Here is a 21,971-nt window from a genome sequence, read left to right on the forward strand (position 1 = left end):
ATGGGCCAGGACATTTTCCTGCCTGTCCTCTGCCCTCACTCGTCCAATGAGGAACACTGCTCCACACGCTTGACGTGCGTAGGGCACTGGCCTTCTACCTGGAACAGACTAAGCCGTTCAGAAAGTCATCTCAACTGTTTGTTGCCTCGGCTGAGTGCATAAGGGGTCGGTCGATTTCCACCCAGCGCCTCTCCCATTGGATCACCTCATGCATTCACACCTGTTATGATCTGGCCAGTGTTCCTCCACCACCGATTGTGAAGGCATACTCGACTTGGGCCCAGGCCTCATCGGCTGCCTTCGTGGCCCACGTCCCTATCCAGGACATTTGTAGGGCCACTACTTGGTCTTTAGTTCACATGTTTACCTCGCCCTATACAATTGTCTCCCAAACCAGGAATGACGCCGGGTTCGGCAGGGCCGTATTCCGTCCCGGGAATCTGTGAACTCCTACCCACCTCCAACAGATATAGCTTGGAATCACCTATTGTGGAATACACAGAAGCAATCACTTGAAGAAGAAAAGACAGTTACCGTTTCCGTAACTGGTGTTCTTCGAGATGTGTTGCTCATGTCTATTCCACATCCTGCCCTCCTTCCCCTCTGTCGGAGATGTCTGGCAAGAAGGAACTGAGGGTGGGGGGAGCATGCAGCTCCCCCTATACCGCGCCATGGAAGCGCCACTCCAGGGGTCGCAGGGTGCTCCCCCTACGGGTACTGCTAGGGGAAACACTTCCAGCACCAGTGCACATGCCAAGCACACATACCTATTGTGGAATAGACATGAGCAACACATCTCAAAGAACACCAGTTATGGAAAAGGTAGCTGTCCTTTCTTATCGCCACCAGCTGCCTTCAACACCTGTAGCTTCACCACACCACCCAGCCCTGCAAACTACAACCCTTACCCACTGCACTCAACCCCCATCACCATGCATTTTAGCCAGCCAGAAGTGCAACACTCATTGCACAGCACTCCAGACAGGAAGACTGAGTATGAGAACAGGACATACGCAATCTGTGATTGAACTATTCCCCACCCCACTCCCTTGCCCTTTCTGTTTCCCAAGCAATTGTGTTCCTTTTCAATAAATGAATTTTATTTTCAATAAATGGCTTTTTTGGCTTTGAAAACATTCTTTATTATTGCATTAAGTAAAAGATACCTTAGCCCATGAAAGCAACAGGCACTGCAAGTCAGTGTTGCAAGCACAGATTCCTACTAACATTGGAACCACTGCACTTCACTCTCGTGCAGGGCACCAAACATTACTGGTGGCTTTCAGCGTCAAATTGCTTCCTCAAGGCATCCCTAATCCTTGCAGCCCCGCGGTGGGCCCCTCTAATAGCCCTGCTCTCTGGCTGTTCAAATTCAGCCTCCAGGTGTTGAACCTCCGAGTTCCATGCCTGAGTGAATCTTTCACCCTTCCCTTCACAAATATTATGGAGGGTACAGCACGCGGACATAACCGCGGGGACGCTGTCATTGACCAGGTCCAGATTTCCATACAGGCAGCACCAGCGGCCCTTTAAACTGCCAAAAGCACACTCCAGAGTCATTCTGCACCAACTCAGCCTGTTGGTGAACTGCTCCTTTCTGCTTTCAAGGCTCCCTGTGTAGGGTTTCATGAGCCACGGCATTAAAGGATAAGCGGGGTCTCCAAGGATCACAATGGACGTTTCGACTTCCCCCCAGTGTTGGGGCCAGCTCGTTGTAGAAACAGCAGGTCGCAGGGGCAGCATTCAAATTGGCATTCCTCAGCAGTTCAGGCTCCATTCCCGCAGACTGAAAGGGAAGACAGAGCGTGCAGTATAAGAAATGTTGAAAGATGGCGCCAAATGTGGACAGAAGCACAGGGATTCCTGGGATGTGAACCGATGCATCATGGAGCGTTGGGACAGGACCCAGAATGCCCCGCACCGCATGCCCCCTTCCCACAAGCCCCAGAATGGGAAGAGGTGCTCTGTGGGATAGCTGCCCATAATGCACCGCTCCCAATGCCACTGCAAGTGCCGCAAATGTGGCTACGCCCAGTGCGCTTGCAGCTGACCGTGTGAACACACTGCAGCGCTTTCCCTGCCGCGCTCTCCGAAGGCTGGTTTAACTCCCAGCGCTCTACATCTGCCAGTGTAGCCGTGCCCTTCGAGTCTTCTCTAACAGAAACAGCTCCAGTCCTGCTGAGGTGGAAGGGTCTGTCCCTGCAGACTCAAGCAATCTGGTGTCCCAAGTGATCTGAATCCGGGAATGAGATTGAAGAGAGTGTTCGTCCTGCTTTTCTGTGAACTAGAGTAAATGGAATGGCCAAAACAAACTAACAAACAAAGGCAGAGACAGCTGCTTCCGGCACCCGGAACCCGCCCAGCTCTGGACGCGGCTGGCTTGTGCACTGCAAGGGGGCTGCTGAACTTAGTTACCCTGAGGGGTGCGGGAAAGGGTCCTGCCAGGGTGGAAGAAATAAAGCAGCCCTCCCTAGAAACCTTCGTCAGAGGATTGCAGGGAACTACCATGGCTCTGGGTATCTTGGCCCCCCTGAATGCTGGAGGCTGCTGGCTTGGCAGGGCCCTTCCAGCTCAGCTGGGCGGTCGCTGTTTCTTTAAGAGAAAATGTTAATCTCGTCACCTGACCGCCTGGGTGACTTGACTTTCGCTTTCAATTTCGGGCAGCGCTGCCAGAGGGAAGCCCCGGGCTCTGGTCGGAGCCCAGAGATTTCTCCCCCGAAGGGCGAGGAAAAGCTGGGGAAACTGCAGCGATTTGGTAGCCAGGGAATCAGCCCTGCAATGGGATCGACTGAAAGAGTCACCGACAGTGGAAATCATCGCAACAAACCCCACGGAGTCTGATCCCACCCTGGAGATTGTACAATTTCTCCAGAAGGACCAATCAGGTAGGTTAATTTCGCTTCAAAATGATTGCTTGTATCCCCTCATGTGGACTGCTCATTGCCTGGCCAGATTGTTACTAACACAACGATTAAATAACCCTGTGTAATTTGATTTACACGTTGTGGAAACACTACAGTACAAGTAGGTTCACAACGATTGACACTCCGATGCCTTTCAGACTCTTGTCCTAGCGGCGTAACTCGGGATTTGCGCGGCAGGTTGGGTTCGAAATTTGTTTCTTTTGCGGGTACGTTTCATTCAAGAACCCTGGGCCCGACCTTGTTCTCAGTGACGTCCCAGGGAGATTTGTAACAAGTAACTTCCTGTACTGAGAATACCGGACGAGCTTCACTGTGCCACACTCCCGGCTGTTCTGTCCTTCTGCCTCTTAACGTGCCAGTTTCTATCTCTGCCTGTGGGGCTGAATCCTGTTGTTTCTGATCATTTTCCTTTTTTCCCTTGAAAGTATTTCCACAATCAATCAAGACAGACTCTTGCATCCTGTTCTCCTTCTGAAGTGAGGGGGAATTAAGCATGTGCCTAAAGCAGACCATGAGCTCAAGTGTGCTGCTGAATAAGGGCTTCATGACATAATTTAGAAAGAGGCATATTTACACAGCGGTTGACAGATCATCTCCTACTGTGTGAAGGGTGTGGAGGGGAGATTTCCTGAGGAAATCTATAGGACTAAAGGTAGTAAAAAAATAATTTTAAAACACATTTACAACAATAATTAACTTTTGTTTTGTTTAATATTTTATAGACTTTTTCATTTTTAATCAAATATTATTGAAACAGATTTTTTTTACAATCATTGTTACTCTTCTTTTAGCAAGAATAAGGGAGGGGTCAATAAATTGTTTTGATCAATTTGATTAGAATTTCTTTTTGGAATCAATTTGAACTATATATTCTCATTTAGCATCATTTCATTGAAAAATTAGAAACATTCCAATCATAGGAAAATTCATTTTTAATGTTTTTTTTTTAATTCATTTTCTAATGAAAACATCATTTTGTTTAAACATTTTTTAACTGCGGCCACTGGGAGGTGCAGGCGGCCGTGCAAATGTAAACAAACTGGCAGCCCACCAGTGGATTAGCCTGACAGGCCACGTGTGGCCCGCAGGTTGCCCACCACTGGTCTAACCTGTTGTGACGTTATTGACGTGAACTGGGACCGTATAGATCATTGTTACAACCAAGGTCCTGTAGTGGCACCAAATCTTGTATAAAGGGGTCAAATAAAGTGTCTAAAACAAGGTTATGGTTTGCTGGTTAGGATTATGCTATCATTTTTGTCTTAAATCATTGCAACTATGTTACATTCAATACACTGTTTGTTTTCTCTCTTTTCTTTTGTCATCTGGATCAAGTAACAGTGAGATGAAAGTTCTCTCAATCTGCCACAGCTCCAGAGCCAGAACCCTTCTACCCCATTTTATCATTTTCTTCATTACGTTTTATGTTCACAAGCTGGAATCAGGTAGGAATGTCCATGGCTTCTGCTGCTTCTTAGAATATTGATTTATTTGTTTTGATTGATAAAATTTCTCTGTTTCACTAGTTTATTCCAAAGTGAACAAAAATTAGCACAAATCCCCAAGTGTATCAACACCAAGAAAATATAAATAACAATTGTTATGAGCTGGGTGAAATTTTGTTATGGGTTGAGTTAAATCTTATTCAAACTGACATGTGAATGCACCCTTTCACTTAAGACAGTTGTAAGAGGCAATAAAAGGGGCCACACCTAAAACGAGGCTTAATAGAGTCTGCCCAGAGACTAGCACCAATGATGTGAAGGGTGAAAGGACATGGGCAGGGAGGAATCCTCTGGGTATTTTGACCAAATGTGGGTGTGAGAGCACGAACACACAGAACTGAGAACAGACAAGGAGAGAGAGGTGGAGACAAGCAAGCAAGGAAGCCAAGCAGGAGCCTGTGAGCACAGTGCGACCCTGGGAAAAGCTCGAGAGAGAGAACTTCTGGGTCTGTTGGTTAGGGAAGGTTGGGAGTGTAAGCTACGAAACTGTTCCATGTGTTCTTAGTTCCTCCTGCACTTGGAAAAGCAGGACTTGGTACATTCCCTTTCAATAAACGAGATTGCATCAAAGAGAATACCAGGCTATGCCAATTTGTTGAGGCATGTCTACACTACGAAATGACATCGACCTATCGTACATCGGCATACTTGTGCGTGTCTACGCTTTGCTCCTTGTATCGGCGGTGAGCATCCTCACCAGGAGTGCTTGTATCGACTGGACTGTCAGTGTAGGGCATTGTAAGAAGGCTCCTGAGAGCTGGAAACAGTCAATGTAGGCAATGCAGTGTCCACACTGACACTGCGTTGACCCAACTACGTCAACCTTGACTCTATGCCGCTTGGGGAGGTGGAGTTATTAAGTCAGTCTAGCGGGGTAGTTATGTCAGAAGGCACAAAATGTAAGTGTAGCACTTCCATAGTTAAGTTAGCCTAAGCTGCCCTGAATCGGCCCAGCTCTGTAGTGTAGATCTGGCGTACATCCCACAGGAACATCCCTGAGGCTCCAAAATTTGACTAGCTGATGAGGTTGAAATGAGGTAACATTAAAATGTCTCCCCCTGACTTCAGGATTAATAACTCTTCAGCCACTGTCATGCTGTCTGGAGTGACTCACGGCCATGAGTGCCTTCCTCAGGGCAGACTGTCAAACAAGGCAGACGCCCCAAGCTGGCGGTGTGGTCTGTAATTAGATTTCACCAAGCCAGTAACAAATGTAAAGTCCTGGGTCACTATACCAGTCTTACCATGGAGTCACAGACAGTCCCCTCAGACTTTCCAGCCTATCTTGTCACCCAGACAAACTGGACTTAGTGATAAAAGGTCACTTACACCATAAATCATGCACTGTTTGCTTCCAGTCCCAAGAGACCAGTCACTTACCCCAGGTGAATTGGTACCCTAGATCTTACGCCAAAGACAATGCCTGAAGCCAATCCTGTAATAAGCTATCAAAAGGCTTATTAGCTAAGAAAAAGAAATTATATACAGGTTAAAAGAAGTGAACATATACACAAATGAGTTACCCTCTTAATCCTAAGAGTGACAGCGTTATAAAGATCTGCCCATTCAAAGTGTCTGTCAGGGTGGACCCAGGAGATAACCCCTGGGGATCTTCATGTCAGCTACATTGTTTCCCTCTTCCAGCTTTCCAAGCGATGGGACAAGGCCTCCCACACATACTTCTCCTTGGGTGGATGAAGAAAGAACAGGAGTACTTGTGGCACCTTAGAGACTAACAAATTTATTAGACCATAAGCTTTTGTGGGCTACAGCTCACTTCATCGGATGCATAGAACAGAACATATTGTAAGAAGATTTTTTTATATATATAGACACACACACCTACATACAGACACACACACACAGAGAAGGTGGAAGTTGCCATACAAACTGTAAGAGGCTAATTAATTAAGAGGACCTATTATCAGCAGGAGAAAAAACAACTTTTGTCGTGATAATCAAGGTGGCCCATTTAGACCGTTGACAAGAAGGTGTGAGGATACTTAAAATGAAAAACAGAGAGAGGAGGGAAAGTATTAGCTCAAACACCCCAGCTGAGTTCACAGAGCTCAAGTGCAAAGTACGCCCTGTGAGCAGCAAGTCAAGCAAGTGGTTGGCTGTAGGAAACCTTCTCCTCTTCCTCTCCATGGATGCCAGTTGAACAGGCTCTGAATGAAGCGGGGCTTCTGGAGCAAGGCTAGTAAGATCACGTAACTGAAGACTGCATCGTACACACAAGTGGAGAGAAATAAAGCAGCAACATTAAATCTGAGCTATTACCAGCAGGAGAGTGAGTTTGTGTGTGTATGGGGGTGGGGGGGATGTGAGAAAACCTGGATTTGTGCAGGAAATAGCCCAACTTGATTGTCATGCACATTGTGTAAAGAGTTGTCACTTTGGATGGGCTATCACCAGCAGGAGAGTGAATTTGTGTGGGGGGGTGGAGGGTGAGAAAACCTGGATTTTCGCTGGAAATGGCCCACCTGATGATCACTTTAGATAAGCTATTACCAGCAGGACAGTGGGGTGGGAGGAGGTATTGTTTCATATTCTCTGTGTATATATAAAGTCTGCTGCAGTTTCCACGATATGCATCTGATGAAGTGAGCTGTAGCTCACGAAAGCTTATGCTCTAATAAATTGGTTAGTCTCTAAGGTGCCACAAGTACTCCTTTTCTTTTTGCGAATACAGACTAACACGGCTGTTACTCTGAAACCAATTAAATCTGTTGGTTCCTAACATATTCAGTGCTTTATTTGCCAACCTAAGGCTTTAACTCAGTAAAGCATTTAAGCATCTCCTTAAAATTAAACATGTGTTTTCGCTCCCTTCCGGAAGAAAAATTATTTCCTGAATGGTACCCTAATAATGTTCTTTAAATTAGTTTAAATATTTTTAGAATAGTCAAAAAACTTTAAAACAATCTCCAACAGAAAGCAGTGATTTGAAATGTTTGCTAATGCTATGCAAGTTAAATCTGTCAGGAGCCGCTTGTAAGGGTAATGGCAAAACATATTTCAGCTTCCATTTAAACCAGTGGTTCTTAACTTTTACTGCAGCCTGCACCCCTTTGGTTCTCAAAATACGTTCTCGTACCCCTTATCAAAAATCGTTGAAGTAGGTCAGTTCTTTAAACCTAGATATGTCATAACTATACAATGAAAGAGAGATAATTATATTTATTTTAATTTCGCAGTAAACTTAAGAATACATGAAAAATTACACACTTTTCATTTTAAAGTTTACCGGCTCAGTGACTCTTCTGCTGTTGCTTTTGTTCAATGATGTTCAAGAAACGAGGAACGTTTTTTGAAGTAGCCACACGCATGTCATCACTCACATTTAGGTGGTTTCTGGCCTTTGTTTTGATGTATAAGAGTGATGAAAATCCTCTCTCACACACACACACACACACACACACACACACACACGTATGTAGTCACAAATGGCACAAGGATCTCCAGCGCTGTCTTTGCCAGTTGTGGAAATGGTGCTAGTTTAGCACACCAGAAATTCTCAAGCTTCATTGTCTCAAACTCTATTTGGATTCGACCATTGGCTCGTAATTCAATGAGATCATCTTTCGTGAAATCGCTAGCGTTGATGGAATCCGGGTTAAAGAGAAATGGATCCAGTATCCATTTCTTTGCCACATCAAGGTCTCCCATGGAAAAATATCCTTAGAAAGAGTCACTCAGCTGTTGCAAATGCTTTGTCACTTCAGTTGCGATGGTCATTCCTTCATTTTCCAAAACAACTGTTTCTTCAAGAAAAGGAAAGTTAGTGAAATTTCTTCTCAGCAGGCTTTATCCAAACTGGAAGTTTCTGAATAAAAGCAGTTAACTTCTCTCTGGTCATTACCGTGTTCATCCCAGTTCCTTGCATAGATGTGTTGAGTTCATTTAGGTGTGTGAATACATCTGCCATGTACACTAGGCAAAGGATAAACTCTCTATTTTCAAAGTCATCAACTAAATTTCTGCTTTGATTAAAAGAGACTTATTTCTTCGCACATTTCAAAAATACGAGTAAGCATTCTGCCACGGGAAAGCCACCTCACTTCTGTATGGAAAAGGACAGTGTGCTCGGCCCCAATTTCTTTGCAAAAAGCATGGAAGAGGCGATGATTTAGAGCACGTCCTCTGATGAAGTTTACTGTGCTCACTGCAGTAGACAAAGTATCCTTCAATTCTGTAGGCAAAGTCTTTGCGGCAAGGGCACGACGATGCAACATACAATGTGTGATCATGATACGAGGTACTTCTTTCTTTACGTAGGCAACAAATCCTGAATTTTTTCCTAGCATGGCAGAGGCACCATCAGTGCAAGTTGATGCACACACGTCAAACATTATCTTATGCTTCAAAAAGAAGTCTTTGATGAGACTGAACACATCGATTCCTTTCGTAGTTAATTGCAATGGTTCACAGTACAAGAATTCGTCTAAGATCTTTCCCCTTCACGTACTGCTCAGACACCAACAGCTGACTGCAGCCATCAACGTCAGTTGACTCATCAAGCTGAATACTCATTTTAAGAGGACTGGCTTTGATATCTTCTAGAACTTGCTGCAAGATATCCTGGCTCATCACATGAATTCTAGAACGGATCACGTCATTTGACAAGGGCACCTGCTGAAGCTTCTTTTGTGCATCTCGTCCCAATACTATTTTTGTCATTCCCGATGCACAACGTTTCACTAATTCCTCAGCTACTGTAGGGGGCTTCTTTTCCTTGGCACGCAAATATGCCACTTGATAGGATGCTTGTAACAAGGCCTTCTCAAGTGACACAAACCCAAACGTCCTCAAGGTTCCGCTATGTTCAAATCGTGCCCTTGTAGACTTCGGGGTGTCAATGTCATGTCCAGCAGCTTCACCACCATGCTGTTTGTTGAAATGTTCAGACAGCTTTGATGGTTTGAGATTGGCATTTGAAAATAACGAGCCGCACAGTACACATTGCGGTCGTTGATTTCCATCCTTCTCTGTTGTACAAGTGAACCCGTAACGAACATAGTCATCATTCCGTTTGCGTTTCTTCAACATGGCAAGGGTTACTGAAATGAAAAAATATATAAATGGAGATGGTGGGCCTATACACTTTTAAATGCATATTAAATATATGTAAAGTAGTTTTATGTTATTACTCACCACAAATAGTACAGTGGGCACACACAAATCTACAAGTACGACCCAGAGATGTTGGAGTTTTGCTGTGGAAGTAAACTGTAACCGGCGCGCTAACAGCGGCTAACTGAATTCAAACAAAGCTGCCACATCATCATCTGTGCATGCGTCAAGAAACACCCCCCAACGTGGCGGTACACTGTATTTTGTAGCGAGATAATTTCACTACCATTAGCTTAAAAACTTGAAAATAGATTTTCTGTTTGTATATTACAGTGATCGTTAATAAATACATAGGTGATGAAACAAAGTAGTTGTACTTACGTGCCTGTGCCTAATTTGTGTTTTCGATGATTTACCTTCTAAAACAATCTGGCATGTCTTGCACCCCCAGAAAGGGCATCTCACACCCCCAGGGGGTGTGTGCACCCCAGGTTAAGAACCACTGATTTAAACTCATATAAATTATGGATATACAAATTATGGTTATCCAAATGCATTGTTTGTTGTAAAATTCATATATATAAATTCAGGACACATCCTATTCAATGACAGAGCACTGCAATAGATGCACAGAATATTTAATATATTTATTTTATCTTTTCTGTGCCCTGGTGCGTTTTACAGCCCGGTTCACAGTGATTGGACCTGATCACCCTGTCACAGCCATCATGGGTGAGGACATTATTTTACCCTGTCACTTGTCCCCCAAGATGAGCGCTGAGAACATGGAAGTGAGATGGTTCCGATCTGAGTTCACTTCGTTTGTGCACCTGTATCAGCATGGGAAGGATGAGTATGGGCAGCAGATGCCAGAATATCATGGAAGGACAGAGCTTTTGAAAGCTGGCATTGTGGATGGGAACGTTGCCTTGGGAATTGTCAATATCAGACTTTCTGATGAAGGACAGTACCGCTGTTTTGTTCAAGATGGTGTCTTTCATGAAGAAGCTGTATTGGAATTGAAGGTAGCAGGTTAGTAACATGTGTCTGTCTCTTTTTAGATGGCTCTTAGACCCAGACCCAAAAAAGCACTTGGGCACCTAACTCCCCACTTCAGTCCAAATTTTAGGTGCCCCTGAGATCCTCAAAGTAATCATTAAATTAAATAGTCATTAGGCGCGAGAGAGAGACTCTCTGTAGTCCAGTGGTTAGGGTACCCACCTGGTAGGTGGGAGACCCAAGGGCTAGTCCTCCTGCTCTAATTAATCTTTGATTATTTATCCAATCTGGACAAACCATTGGAAGAGGGGGTCTGGACTGGGGTTTTCCAACCTCCCATGGCTGTACCCCAACCACTGGACTACAGTCTCTTTTTCTCTCTCTGGCCCAATGACTATTTAAATATTTATAAATAGTAGAAAAGTCATTGGGCCAGAGAGAGAGGCAAGATTTTTCTATGCCATTATCCTTAAATTTATCTGTTCATACTAAAACATTTTCAGTTAAACAGTTCATGTTGTTGGATTGAGATTCACTTACTCAGCAGGTGGGTCTAACAAATCTTTAAGGCAAAACACTCAGCAAGTAGCAATCAATTATTCACAGGCTGGAAGCTAATTGGGATGATCCCGTCAGTCACCTCCAACAATGGACAATACAGCTTCAACCTCCCTTTATTAACCAAGCTTATTTATAACTTGGTTATATTATATGTATGTATCAGTGTGATAAATGGGGTGTGGGGGAGGGCGGTAGCTCCCTTTTATGGACACCCAGCCAGCCAATCGCTATAAAATCCCTTTTAGTAGCTGTTCTCTAATTGCTCTACCTGTAAAGGGTTAAAGAGTCTCACTGCTATGCGTAGGTAAAAGGAAGTGAATGGGCAGCTGGACAAAAGAGCCAATGGGAAGGCTAGAACTTTTTAATATGGAGAAGAGACTCCCCTTTTGTCTGTCTGTCGTTGCTCTCCTAGGGAGAGGCGGACAGGGCAGCAGCTATGCTGTAAGAAGCTTGGGCCAGGCATGAAAATCAGTATCATACCTAGAAACTACTCATTTGAAACCCCAGATACGTAAGTAGAGCAGGAAATGTCTAGGAAGACGTGATTAGGTTTATCCCTTTTATTTCTTTATGGCTTGTGGATTCCCCTGTGCCAACCCCAGGTGCTTTTGTTTTGCTTGTAACCTTTAAGCTGGACCTCAAGAAAGCTATTCTTGGTGCTTAATCCTTGTAGTTGCTCTTTTAAAATCTAGCAATAGCCTGAGTTCCCAGATGTGTTTTCTCTTTTTCTAAAATAAAATTTACCTTTTTTAAGAACAGGATTGGATTTTTGTGTCTTAAGAGGTTTGTGCACTTTTTTTAATTAGCTGATGGCAACACCTGATTTTTTATTTTTTTCTTTCTCAGCTGTTCCCGGGGGCAGGTGTGTGTGTGAGAAAGGGCTTAAGGGTACCCTACAGGAAGGAATTCCCAAGTGCGCCTTCCTGGGCTCTCAAAGGGGTTCTGCACTTGGGTGGTGGCAGCATCTACCAATCCAAGGTCAGAGAAATGTTGTAATCTTTGAAATAGTACAAGCCTGGAGTGGCAAGTATTAATTTTTAGAGTCATTGCGGGCCCCCACCCTCTGCACTCGAAGTGCCAGAGTGGGAATTAGCCTTGACAATTAGTCTCCCATTTCCATGTTCTCTCCTCCTCTGTCAGTACAGGTTTAGGGTTACTTCAAACCACTCTTTTTTTGCTTTGTTACTTTTATCTTTTTTTCTCCTCACAAACATGATTACTACACATATGCAGTTCTGCTTATGCTGTTAAACGTTATCAGAACAAACTCTGAAAATCCACAACAGGCTTCTGGCAGGCCTAAAGATGAGTTTGCTCCCAAAATATGCCACTTTTTGCTGCAGGTATCAGCTGATCTGCAATTGGTCTCGGCTGGGACAGTAGTGAAGAGAGCACATTTCCTCACCTCAATTGCATTAAAATAATTTAAAAAAAATCTTTGTTTAGTGACGGTTCCATTGGCATCAAGACACACTGCCCCCGCTCCAGTACCTGTGGTTATCAAATGTGCTCTAGCTGAATCCCAGCGTATGGACTTAAACAGTTAGAACACAAGAATTGCCCTACTGGGTCAGACCAAAGGTCCATCTAGCCCAGTGTCCTGTCTTCCGACAGTGGCCAATGCCAGGGGCCCCCAGAGGGAATGAACAGAACAGGCAATCGTCAAGTGATCCATCTCCTGTCGCCCATTCCCAGCTTCTGGCAAACAGAATGAATTAATGGAAGCCCTATGGCCTGTGTTCGGTAGAATGTCAGATCAGATGATCACAGTGGTCCTGTCTGGCATTACAATCTATGACTCTCTGAAAGCAAAACTTTTAAAGTTCTCTGATTGGCCTTCTCTGATTGGCTGCCCACCTGCGCAGCCTCTCTGGCCTGCTGAAGCCCCATCTAGCATAGGAGTGGGGCAGCCACCCCACTACGGTCCCTCTCTGTCTTTCTTATCTGCGCTGCATCAACTAGAGAAGTGAACAGCAGTGCAATAAGCAGGAGGGTTTCTGTAGGCTGAGGTACTTTGGCCAGGCTATTCAGTATCTACTCAGAGCATCCACATTAGTGAATGCTTTCCCAGGTTTATACTCAAACTCATAGTCATAAGCTGATAAGCGAGTCCATCTCTGGATTCTGGCAGATGCCATTGGGGTACAGGTTTGCTCTCACCATACAGACCTTTCAGAGGTTAATGGTCTGAGTGTATAAAAAAATGCCTGGCATATAGGTAAGAGTGGAACTTCTTTACCCCACAAACCACAGCTAGCCCTTCTCATTTTAGTTGGGAATAGTATTTTTTTTCTGCTGAAGCTGGTGACCTTGGTACATAACTGATGGGACGCTCAGATTCAGCTGGCATTTGGTGGGCTAGTACCGCACCCACCTCGTATGGTGACGTGTCACCAGACAATACTAGTCCTTTCTGACTATCATAATGAACTAAATCCTAACTATACATATAAAATGATGGGGTCTAAATTACCTGTTACCACTCAAGAAAGAGAGCTTGGAGTCATGGCGGATAGTTCTCTGAAAATATTCACTCGATGTGCAGCAGCAGTCAAAAAACCTAACAGAATGTTGGGAATCATTAGGAAAGGGAAAGATAATAAGGCAGAAAATATCATATTGCCTGTATATAAATCCCTGGTACGCCCACATCTTGAATACTGCATGCAGATGTGGTTACCCCATCTCAAAAAAGATACATTGGACTTGGAAAAGATTCAGAAAAGGGCAACCAAAATGATTAGGGGTATGGAACGGCTTCTGTATGAGGAGAGATTAATAAGACTGGGACTTTTCAGCTTGGAAAAGAGACGACTAAGGGGAGATATGATAGAGGTCTATATAATCATGACAGGTGTGGAGAAAGTAAATAAGGGAGAGTTATTTACTCCTTCTCATAACACAAGAACTAGGGGTCACCAAATGAAATTAATAGGCAGCAGTTTAAAACAAACAAAAGGAAATATTTCTTCACACAACACACCGTCAACCCGTGGAACTCTTTGCCAGAGGATGTTGTAAAGGCCAAGACTATAACAGGGTTCAGAAAAGAAGTAGATGAGTTCATGGAGGATCGGTCCATCAATGGCTATTAGCCTGGATGGGCAGGGATGTAAAACCATGCTCTGAAGTGTTCCTAGCCTCTGTTTGCCAGAATCTGGGAATGGGTGACAGGGGATTTATCACTTGATGATCACCTATTCTGTGCATTCTCTCTGAAGCACCTGGCACTGGCCACTGTTGGAAGACAGCTTACTGAACTAAATGGACTATTGGTCTGATCCAGTATGGCCAGTCTTATGACTTTAGTAATTTCCTTGCTTCTGCAAAAGCTATTTTTTGACCCCACTGGAATTTCTTCCATTCTATAACAGTTTGTGTAATGGAGCCAATATAGATGTCAAGTTGGGAAAAAAATTACCATAATAATTTAAAAGGCCTCGAAAGGATTTGTTTATAGGTCTTTGCTCCACAAACGCTCAATAAAATGGCGTGTTTCTTGTTATCATCATCTGTATCATTTGTGATGAAGTACAGAGAGAGTCTGTCTCTGAGTACTGAATCCAGTCCTCCTGGAATACATTATGCTCTTTCATTTTTTCCACATGCAGCCATTTTTTCTTTACAATTAAAAAAAAGAGGTTTTCACTTACTCACGCAATGTGTAGAACTTGGTGCCTGTTGTTTTCATTTTATCCTCATCGCCTTTGTAGGGCTGGAAGGGGTCTTGAGAAGTCCTCAAGTCCAGCCCCCTTATGCTGATACAGGACCAAGTAACTCTAGACCGTCCCTGACAGGGGTTTGTCCAGCCTGGTCTAAAAAACCCCTCCAATGACGGAGATTCAACAGTCGACCTTGGAAGTCTGTTCTGGAGTTTAACTATCCTTCCAGTTAGAAGGCTTTTCCTAATATCGAACCTCAATCTCCCTTGCTGCAGATTAAGCCCATTCCTTCTCCTGTCTTCAGTGGACATGGAGACCCAAAAGAGATTAGAACTAAAAAAGGGGATCTTTTATTCTGGTACATGTTCACAGTGACAACTAACCGAGCTGCCATCTTGAGAAACTCCTTCACGTACGCCACAACTCCCCGGAGCACCATTAAGGCGTCTCAGAGCAAATAGCTACCTCACATTGGCCACCCAGAGGTCATAAGCATAACAAATATGCCTCCAACATTATAAAATCAGAACTCAAAGGGAAAATCTCTTGAATTCCTTGCTCCCTTCACATCACCGACAACACTGCTGATAACACGCTCCAACATTCTGTAAGGCTTTCGCTTCCACCTCGGAGACCCCAGGACTGCAGCACAGTTAAGCAAAGGTTTAACAAGTGCTCAAGTCCCGTTGAAGACATGTTTCCATGAATATCAGCCATAAAGAAAGTGTATTCAATCCTTTTGTTGAAAATGTAAACTTTTATATGCTGGGCTGTATATCTGATTTAACATGGATTCATTTTAGCTTCAGGCTCTGCACCTCGCATCTCTGTTGAGGGTCACCAGGATGGAGGGATCCAAGTGGTGTGTCAGTCGGCCGGATGGTACCCAGAGCCCGAGGCGCTGTGGAGAAATCTCAAAGGGCAGCCTTTATCTTCATCAACTGAAACCAAATCTGAAGAGCAACATGGTCTCTTTGAAATAAAAAATTCTATCGTTATAACAGAAAATTCAAACAAGAATTTGTCCTGTGCCATAAGGAACACCCACCTGAACCGAGAAAAAGAATCAATAACATTTTATATATCAGGTCAGTGACCACCAAAACCCCACGCTGTAATATCCAACAGGAAGAAATCAGATGGTTAAATAATACACAAGTTAAAATACTCCCTCACAAAAAGCTACGTTAAGATAAAGTTTAGGTGGAGAGCACACTTTTAGGGTAAAAAATATTTATCCCAAGTGGAATCCGTGTAATTCCAGGGATATTGTAGTTCTCCCCAAAACAAGCATTTTAAACCCAGTAGATTCAGGGTTAAGCTTAAATGTAAAAGAAATCCAAACATGTTAATGAATGGAAGTGCCCTGCAGTAACACTATATATGTATGTTATTGTGATTCGAACAGGATGATTAGTGTTTGTAGTCCCATATTACATGAAATGGATATTTAAAGTCACATTAGATTTTCATTCTCATCCAGTCACCACAGGGCAGTGGTAAGATATATTGGGGGCCCTACTGATTGGTTGGACTTTCTGCTTCCTAGTGGATTGATGGATCAAGGACTAGGCTTCTTGCCCCAGTGAATATGCAGAGGGAGAAGTGATATGCTGTGATCTCTTCAACACAGAGGAGATTTGTTGAGTCTCTGCTCATGGCAGGTCAGAAGCAAGGCAGGGCCATGAAAGTCTGGAGCCCCGGGAACAATCATTTGAGTGTGTCACTCACTAAAAGGTCCACGTTTTAATATGAAGTTTGATTTCTCACCCTTTAGCAAACTTCACAGGGAAAGGGGTTGCCATAACAACAAAACCCTGTGGGCGTGATCCAAAGCCCGTTAAAGACATCAATAAGATTTGGATCAGTTCCTATGCCCCCATTTAGTGGATCAGTTCCTATGCCAGGAATTCCTGTGCTGAAGTGAAGAGTATTTGGATATTTATCTGCTCTCCCTTAATTATTGATTTCCACTCGTAAAGCCTCAGATTTTCTTTTACTCTGAAATTCCCCGGTGTTACAAAAGTTTAAATTTTACTTACGTGTAAGTTTTCTGTTGGGAAATTTGATGAGTAATTATGATTTCTCTTCCTACATGTTTTAACTGTAGTAGTAATTTCATAAAAAGAAGGAATCACTTTTCCCTGAATTGGCTCCTGGGTTGGGTGATGGGGTCAGAAGCCCCGGTTAGTCAACAAAATTAAGAACATGTGTAAGGGAAGCAGAATTAAAATATAAACAAGCCCACTACTAATTATATAGATAATTATTCACACACATACCCATGTGTGCACACACACTGATTTTTCTTTTTTTAAGGATCAGAACAATGTGTTGTTCCCTAACCCCATTCTCAGAAATAGTGGAACCATTTTGGCTGAAACTTTTCAAAAAGAAAAGTTCAGCCTGAGGCAGACACCCAGCATGAAAATTTTCTCCCCAAATGGTAAAGTTCGGCAAAGTAATGAGCAAAGGAAAAGAAGACCCTATAATGGGAAATGTGTTTAACAACAAGTGATGTGACTAGCTCCACCTAGAGAGAGAGAGAGAGAGGAGGGGATGAGGTGTAGGGTGGTATTTAGTATTTAATACATCATTCAGTACTACCAAAAGAGTGTGACCAGAACCTCTTTTTAAAATTGGTTTCTGCCAGTTTTTATATTGTAGGGAGCAAATTTTTCCACACATATTTGACGCAAATCCTGATGTGACGCATTTTCCTACAATAAAAGTGTACTTTTGGTTATTACTGTTTTCAAACTAATGGTGGGCTTTGTGTTTCAGATTCTTTTTTCCCAAGAGCATCTCCCTGGATGGTGGGTTGGAGTGTGACTTTGGTGATTTTGTTGGTGTTCGTCGGCCTTACTCTTTTTCTGTTCAAATTAAAAGGTAAAGCTCCAAAGGGGAAAATGCTGTGTAATCAGAATGAGATTTCTCCTTAGAACAGACAGTTTAGACTTTTCTACATGAGAAAGTTACACCAGCTTAAGATGTGAATTTAAATGGATTTTTTTTAAGCCAGAGCAAGCTCCTATGTGGACACATATGAATTTAAGAAGACCTTACTTCAGTTTAGTTTAAAACTGTTCCTATTCATCTTAAGATAAGCCTAAAACTAGGTTTGCACTAGTTTAACTAGATTTTCCGTGGGGCCTGAGGTAGTTAGGTTCCCAACTCCCATTGGAATTCAATATGCTTTGGCTCTTTACTCCTCTCGGCTCCTATGAAAATCCCTGCCTTATGGGGTTTTTGATTGCCTGTGTGCTGTTTGTGACCATCTGTGTTCTAGGTCAGGTCTATGTATGTAAATAATCAAATTACACTAAGAAGGTACCCAGACCCTGTGTCACTGATTTCTCTTCCACTGGGAACCCAACATGCAAGTCCCTGGAGAGCTGCAACAGCTTGGTGGAGGGGCAACATTATTATTACTTGAGGACTCATAATGAAAAGATCCTTTGAAATCTGGAGTCACTGAAAATGTCTCTTAATAATTGTACTTATGTTTTCTTTTTTTAGGGAAACATCTCAACACTATCAGTAAGTTCAGTTTTTCTCCTGGCAGAACCAATGTTACGTTATGAAAGATTTTTCAATGACTGTGACAATGTCAACTTGAAAATCATAAGCGACACAACCAATACTAATTGCATAACTTGTTACGTCGGTAACGGGTAGGAAGCCAGTACTGTACATGTGTCTTGAGTGTGGCATTTTTTTTTTGTTTATTATTTAGGTAAACTTCGAACAGAGCTAGGTAAGGGTGTTTTTTTTTATTATTATTCATGTCTGTCACTGATAGAGCCTTTTCTATGATAATGAATCCTATTGATACTGCATTTGTCTGGCTTAATTCTCATCCCTATCTATGTGTTTGCTTCCAGAGTGGAGGAGATCCCTGGGTGATGCAGGTAATTAAAAATCATATTTAGTCAATGAGGGATCCTGCTCCCTTTCGCTGTGCAAATAAACAAGGAGAAAACTATAATATTTCCCAGGTGGAAGAAGGGAGGTTGCTGAGGTTCAAAGGAGGGAGAGGAATGGACCATCCTCACATGTCCTGCTTTCACATTGCTCCCATAACTCTGGAAACGTCCCTGCTCCAAGTGACTGAGCACTTACTAAAAAGAAAAGGAGGACTTGTGGCACCTTAGAGATGAACAAATTTATTAGAGCATAAGCTTTTGTGAGCTACAGCTCACTTCATCGGATGCATCGGAGCTCTAGCTCACAAAAGCTTATGCTCTAATAAATTTGTTAGTCTCTAAGGTGCCACAAGTCCTCCTTTTCTTTTTACGGATACAGACTAACACGGCTGCTACTCTGAAACCTGAGCACTTACTGTTTCTTAGGATCCCCGCCCTAGTGTCAGGTAGAGGAACAAGAGCCCTGACCAGACACACGAGTTCAAACCAAGGAGTCCCTGTGATCAGTGTTCAGCTTGTGCTTCTTTTCTCCATTCATAGTGATCTCCCCTTTCTGTTCTCTCCATCAGATCCCAACTTTCTGCTGTTTTTAACCATCTCATCCACGTTCTCCATTCATTCATTTATATCAGCCCCTCCACCCCAACTCTCTTCTCTTGTAGAAGCGCCTTGCTCATAAATAAAAATCTCTCTGTTAGAAATAAAATCTAGAATGATAATTCTCTTTGTCTGGCCCTGATGACTAGTTACAGAGTTTTAATTAGGGAATCTATGGAATCATGTCACTATCGACAGATCTCCGACCTGTGGCAGGATGGAGCAGGCGTCAGGCTGGTGTCAACAAGAGACGTCCAAGCTCCAGGACTTTACATACAAGGGAGGGAGGGTACATCAGAGAAAAGATAGTTGTGACCATGTGAATGATGTGAGGGGAAATCTCCTAGGGCTTCCCTGTGATTCCAGGGTCTCTAATCCCCACTCTGGGGATAGATGGGTGCACGAGGGGAAAGATTCTATCTCAGGACTGGGTCAGTAAATCTTTATGCTCTGTCACTGACCTGTCTCTGACTGGGGAGTGAAACTCAGGAGTGAATGCTGAGATCTCAGAGCTGCTCCCCATTCAGAGCTGGGTAAATCCTGGAGGAAGGAGATTTCCTGGTTCACACTCCAGCGGGGACAGATTCTGTCACTGATATGATGAGACACTCCCGCAGGGCGGAGCTGTGCCCCTAACGCTCTGATTCTCTCTCCCCCTAGCAAATGTGACGCTGGATCCAGACACGGCTCATCCACAACTTGTCCTGTCTAAGGATCGGAAAAGTGTGAGATGGGCAGACACATGGCAGGATCTGCCCCACCACAAGAATCCTGAGAGATTTGACATTGAGCGCTGTGTGCTGGGCTGTGAGGGGTTCACCTCAGGGAGACATTACTGGGAGGTAGAGGTGGGGGTGGGGCTACTCTGGGCCGTGGGGGTGGCCAGAGAGTCTGTGAGGAGGAAGGGAGGGATCAGCCTTAGCCCTGAGGAGGGGATCTGGGCTGTGGATCAGAGGCAGGGCCAGTACCAGGCTCTCACCTCCCCTATGACCCCCCTAGACCTGAGCCGGGCCCCCAGCAGGATCCGGGTTTGTCTGGACTGTGAACAGGGGCAGGTGACATTTATCAATGCTGGAGATGAGGCCCCGATCTTCACTTTCCCGCCGGGCTCCGTCCCTGGGGAGAGAATCCGCCCTTGGCTCTGGCTGGGGATGGAAAGCCAGCTCAAACTGTGTCCCTGAGAGACGGGGGGTATATCCCAGTGGGGACCCTGAAATCAGCCTGTCTAGCCTCACACACCCAAGCATCTATGATCTTGGCATCATCCTGTCCACCCAGTCCGATGGCCTCTTAATTCTATGTCCCCTGGAACCTCCTCCCACCTCCTTCCCCGCAGCACAAAGATGGGATCTAAAGGGAGACACCCCACTCTTGGCCAGGGCTGTGACTTTGTTTTCTGTGAGCTTCTAATTTCAATGACTAGGGGTGGCATCCATGAAGGGACTTAGATGTTGCAACTCTGGGCGTCACTGCACGTCATCTTTAGGTGCCTAGAACATCACAAGAACAACACTATGACCCACAAAGCCTGACTTAGGCACCTAGTCTCCCTATACAATGAACGGAGACAGACAGATACCTTACAATGCCATCCACAAGAGCCGGCATGCTCGGTGGGGAGCCATCTAAACTAGCCAATGGGAGATGCGAACAACAGGGTTGTGTCCTAAGCCCCGCCCCTCTCACAAAGATAAGTGCCTAAGTCTGCATTGCTGGGGGGCCCCCGTCTCTGCTTAGCAATCCACGAATGGGAACCCACCGCCTGAGGCATTTCTTCTGGGAACGAGTTAGGCCCCTGCTGCGCTGCACACAACTTGTGGGTGGAGGGCGGGAGGGGGGGTGTTTTGGTGCTGCTGGCCACCTCATAACTATAAGCCAGTGACAGCACACTTGCCTGGGACGTGGGAGACCCAGGTTCAATGCCCCCATCTTTGCTACAGGAGGAGAAAGGATTTAAACTGGGGTTACTCAGTTTCTAGGTGGGTGCTGTAACCACTGAGCTATGGTACAGACTGAAGGTGGGATTCTTCAGTCTCCCCTATGGCAGCTGGCTCACGGTGGGTAAATAATGAAGGAGCGACTGGAGCTGGGGGACTGGCCCCAGGAGCTCCCGCCCCTCAGATGGGCTCCCTGACCACAGGACCCCAGAGTCATTCTCACTTTCTGGCCAGTATCCATTTAAGTGTTTATCTACCATGGAACAGTCCCTGGGACAGAGAGAGAAAGAGAATGTCTCTGTAGTCCAATGGTTGGGGCACCCACCTGAGCAGGGGGAGACCCCGGATCCAACCCCTCTGTTCCCATCACTCTCATTATTTATCCCAAGTGGAACACCTATAACAGGAGAGGCTGAAGGATCCTAATACTTGGCTTTTCTTCCTTCCCCCCCACCCCCACATCCCCCAAACAACTTGACACCTGGAGGAACATTTGAAGAGCAAAGACTTTGAATGGGGGAAGAGGGTCCCGGGCTGGACAGCAATTCCAGCCTGTGTAGTGAGGATCGGTAGCCTGCTTGTACCATCTGTCAGGGTGAGACACTGCTTGACTGAAATCCTATTTAGTTTGTAGAACTCAGACTGCAAATTTATTTTTATTTCTTGAGAAACCAACTTTGATCTGTACACTTGCTACTTATAATCCCTTAAAATAATCTTTCTGTAGCTAATAAATCTCTTTTATATTTTACCTAAAACAGTGTGTTTTGGTTGAAGTGCTTGGGAA

At 44.4% G+C, this 21,971-nt stretch overlaps 1 protein-coding gene across 5 annotated transcripts; it reads left to right on the top strand.

Moving 5' to 3' along the window:
* Positions 1-2,636: 2,636 nt before the first annotated feature.
* Positions 2,637-21,928, top strand: LOC144929315 (butyrophilin subfamily 1 member A1-like). Of its 5 annotated transcripts, none has more exons than XM_078848491.1 (10): positions 2,637-2,885; positions 4,260-4,369; positions 10,187-10,534; positions 11,909-12,040; positions 15,528-15,812; positions 17,509-17,613; positions 18,244-18,264; positions 18,461-18,481; positions 18,609-18,635; positions 19,908-21,928. In XM_078848491.1, the coding sequence occupies exons 2-10, from the start codon at positions 4,270-4,272 to the stop codon at positions 20,426-20,428; spliced, it is 1,560 nt and encodes a 519-aa protein (XP_078704617.1). In that variant the 5' UTR covers positions 2,637-2,885; positions 4,260-4,269; the 3' UTR covers positions 20,429-21,928. The 5 variants fall into 5 exon arrangements, with proteins under 5 accessions (XP_078704617.1, XP_078704618.1, XP_078704620.1 ...); XM_078848492.1 differs by having other exon boundaries at positions 4,266-4,369; XM_078848494.1 differs by lacking the exon at positions 4,260-4,369.
* Positions 21,929-21,971: the final 43 nt, after the last annotated feature.

Source organism: Lepidochelys kempii, chromosome 14 (assembly GCF_965140285.1).
Source record: "Lepidochelys kempii isolate rLepKem1 chromosome 14, rLepKem1.hap1, whole genome shotgun sequence".
NCBI lineage: Eukaryota > Metazoa > Chordata > Testudines > Cheloniidae > Lepidochelys > Lepidochelys kempii.

Excerpts from the sequence above, each read along its gene's own strand:
- LOC144929315 (XM_078848491.1), top strand. The coding sequence starts at position 4,270 with ATGAAAGTTCTCTCAATCTGCCACAGCTCCAGAGCCAGAACCCTTCTA. Across the intron at positions 15,813-17,508 it reads AATAACATTTTATATATCAG|ATTCTTTTTTCCCAAGAGCA; the intron begins GTCAGTGACCAC and ends TTTGTGTTTCAG. Across the intron at positions 18,636-19,907 it reads GAGATCCCTGGGTGATGCAG|CAAATGTGACGCTGGATCCA; the intron begins GTAATTAAAAAT and ends CTCTCCCCCTAG.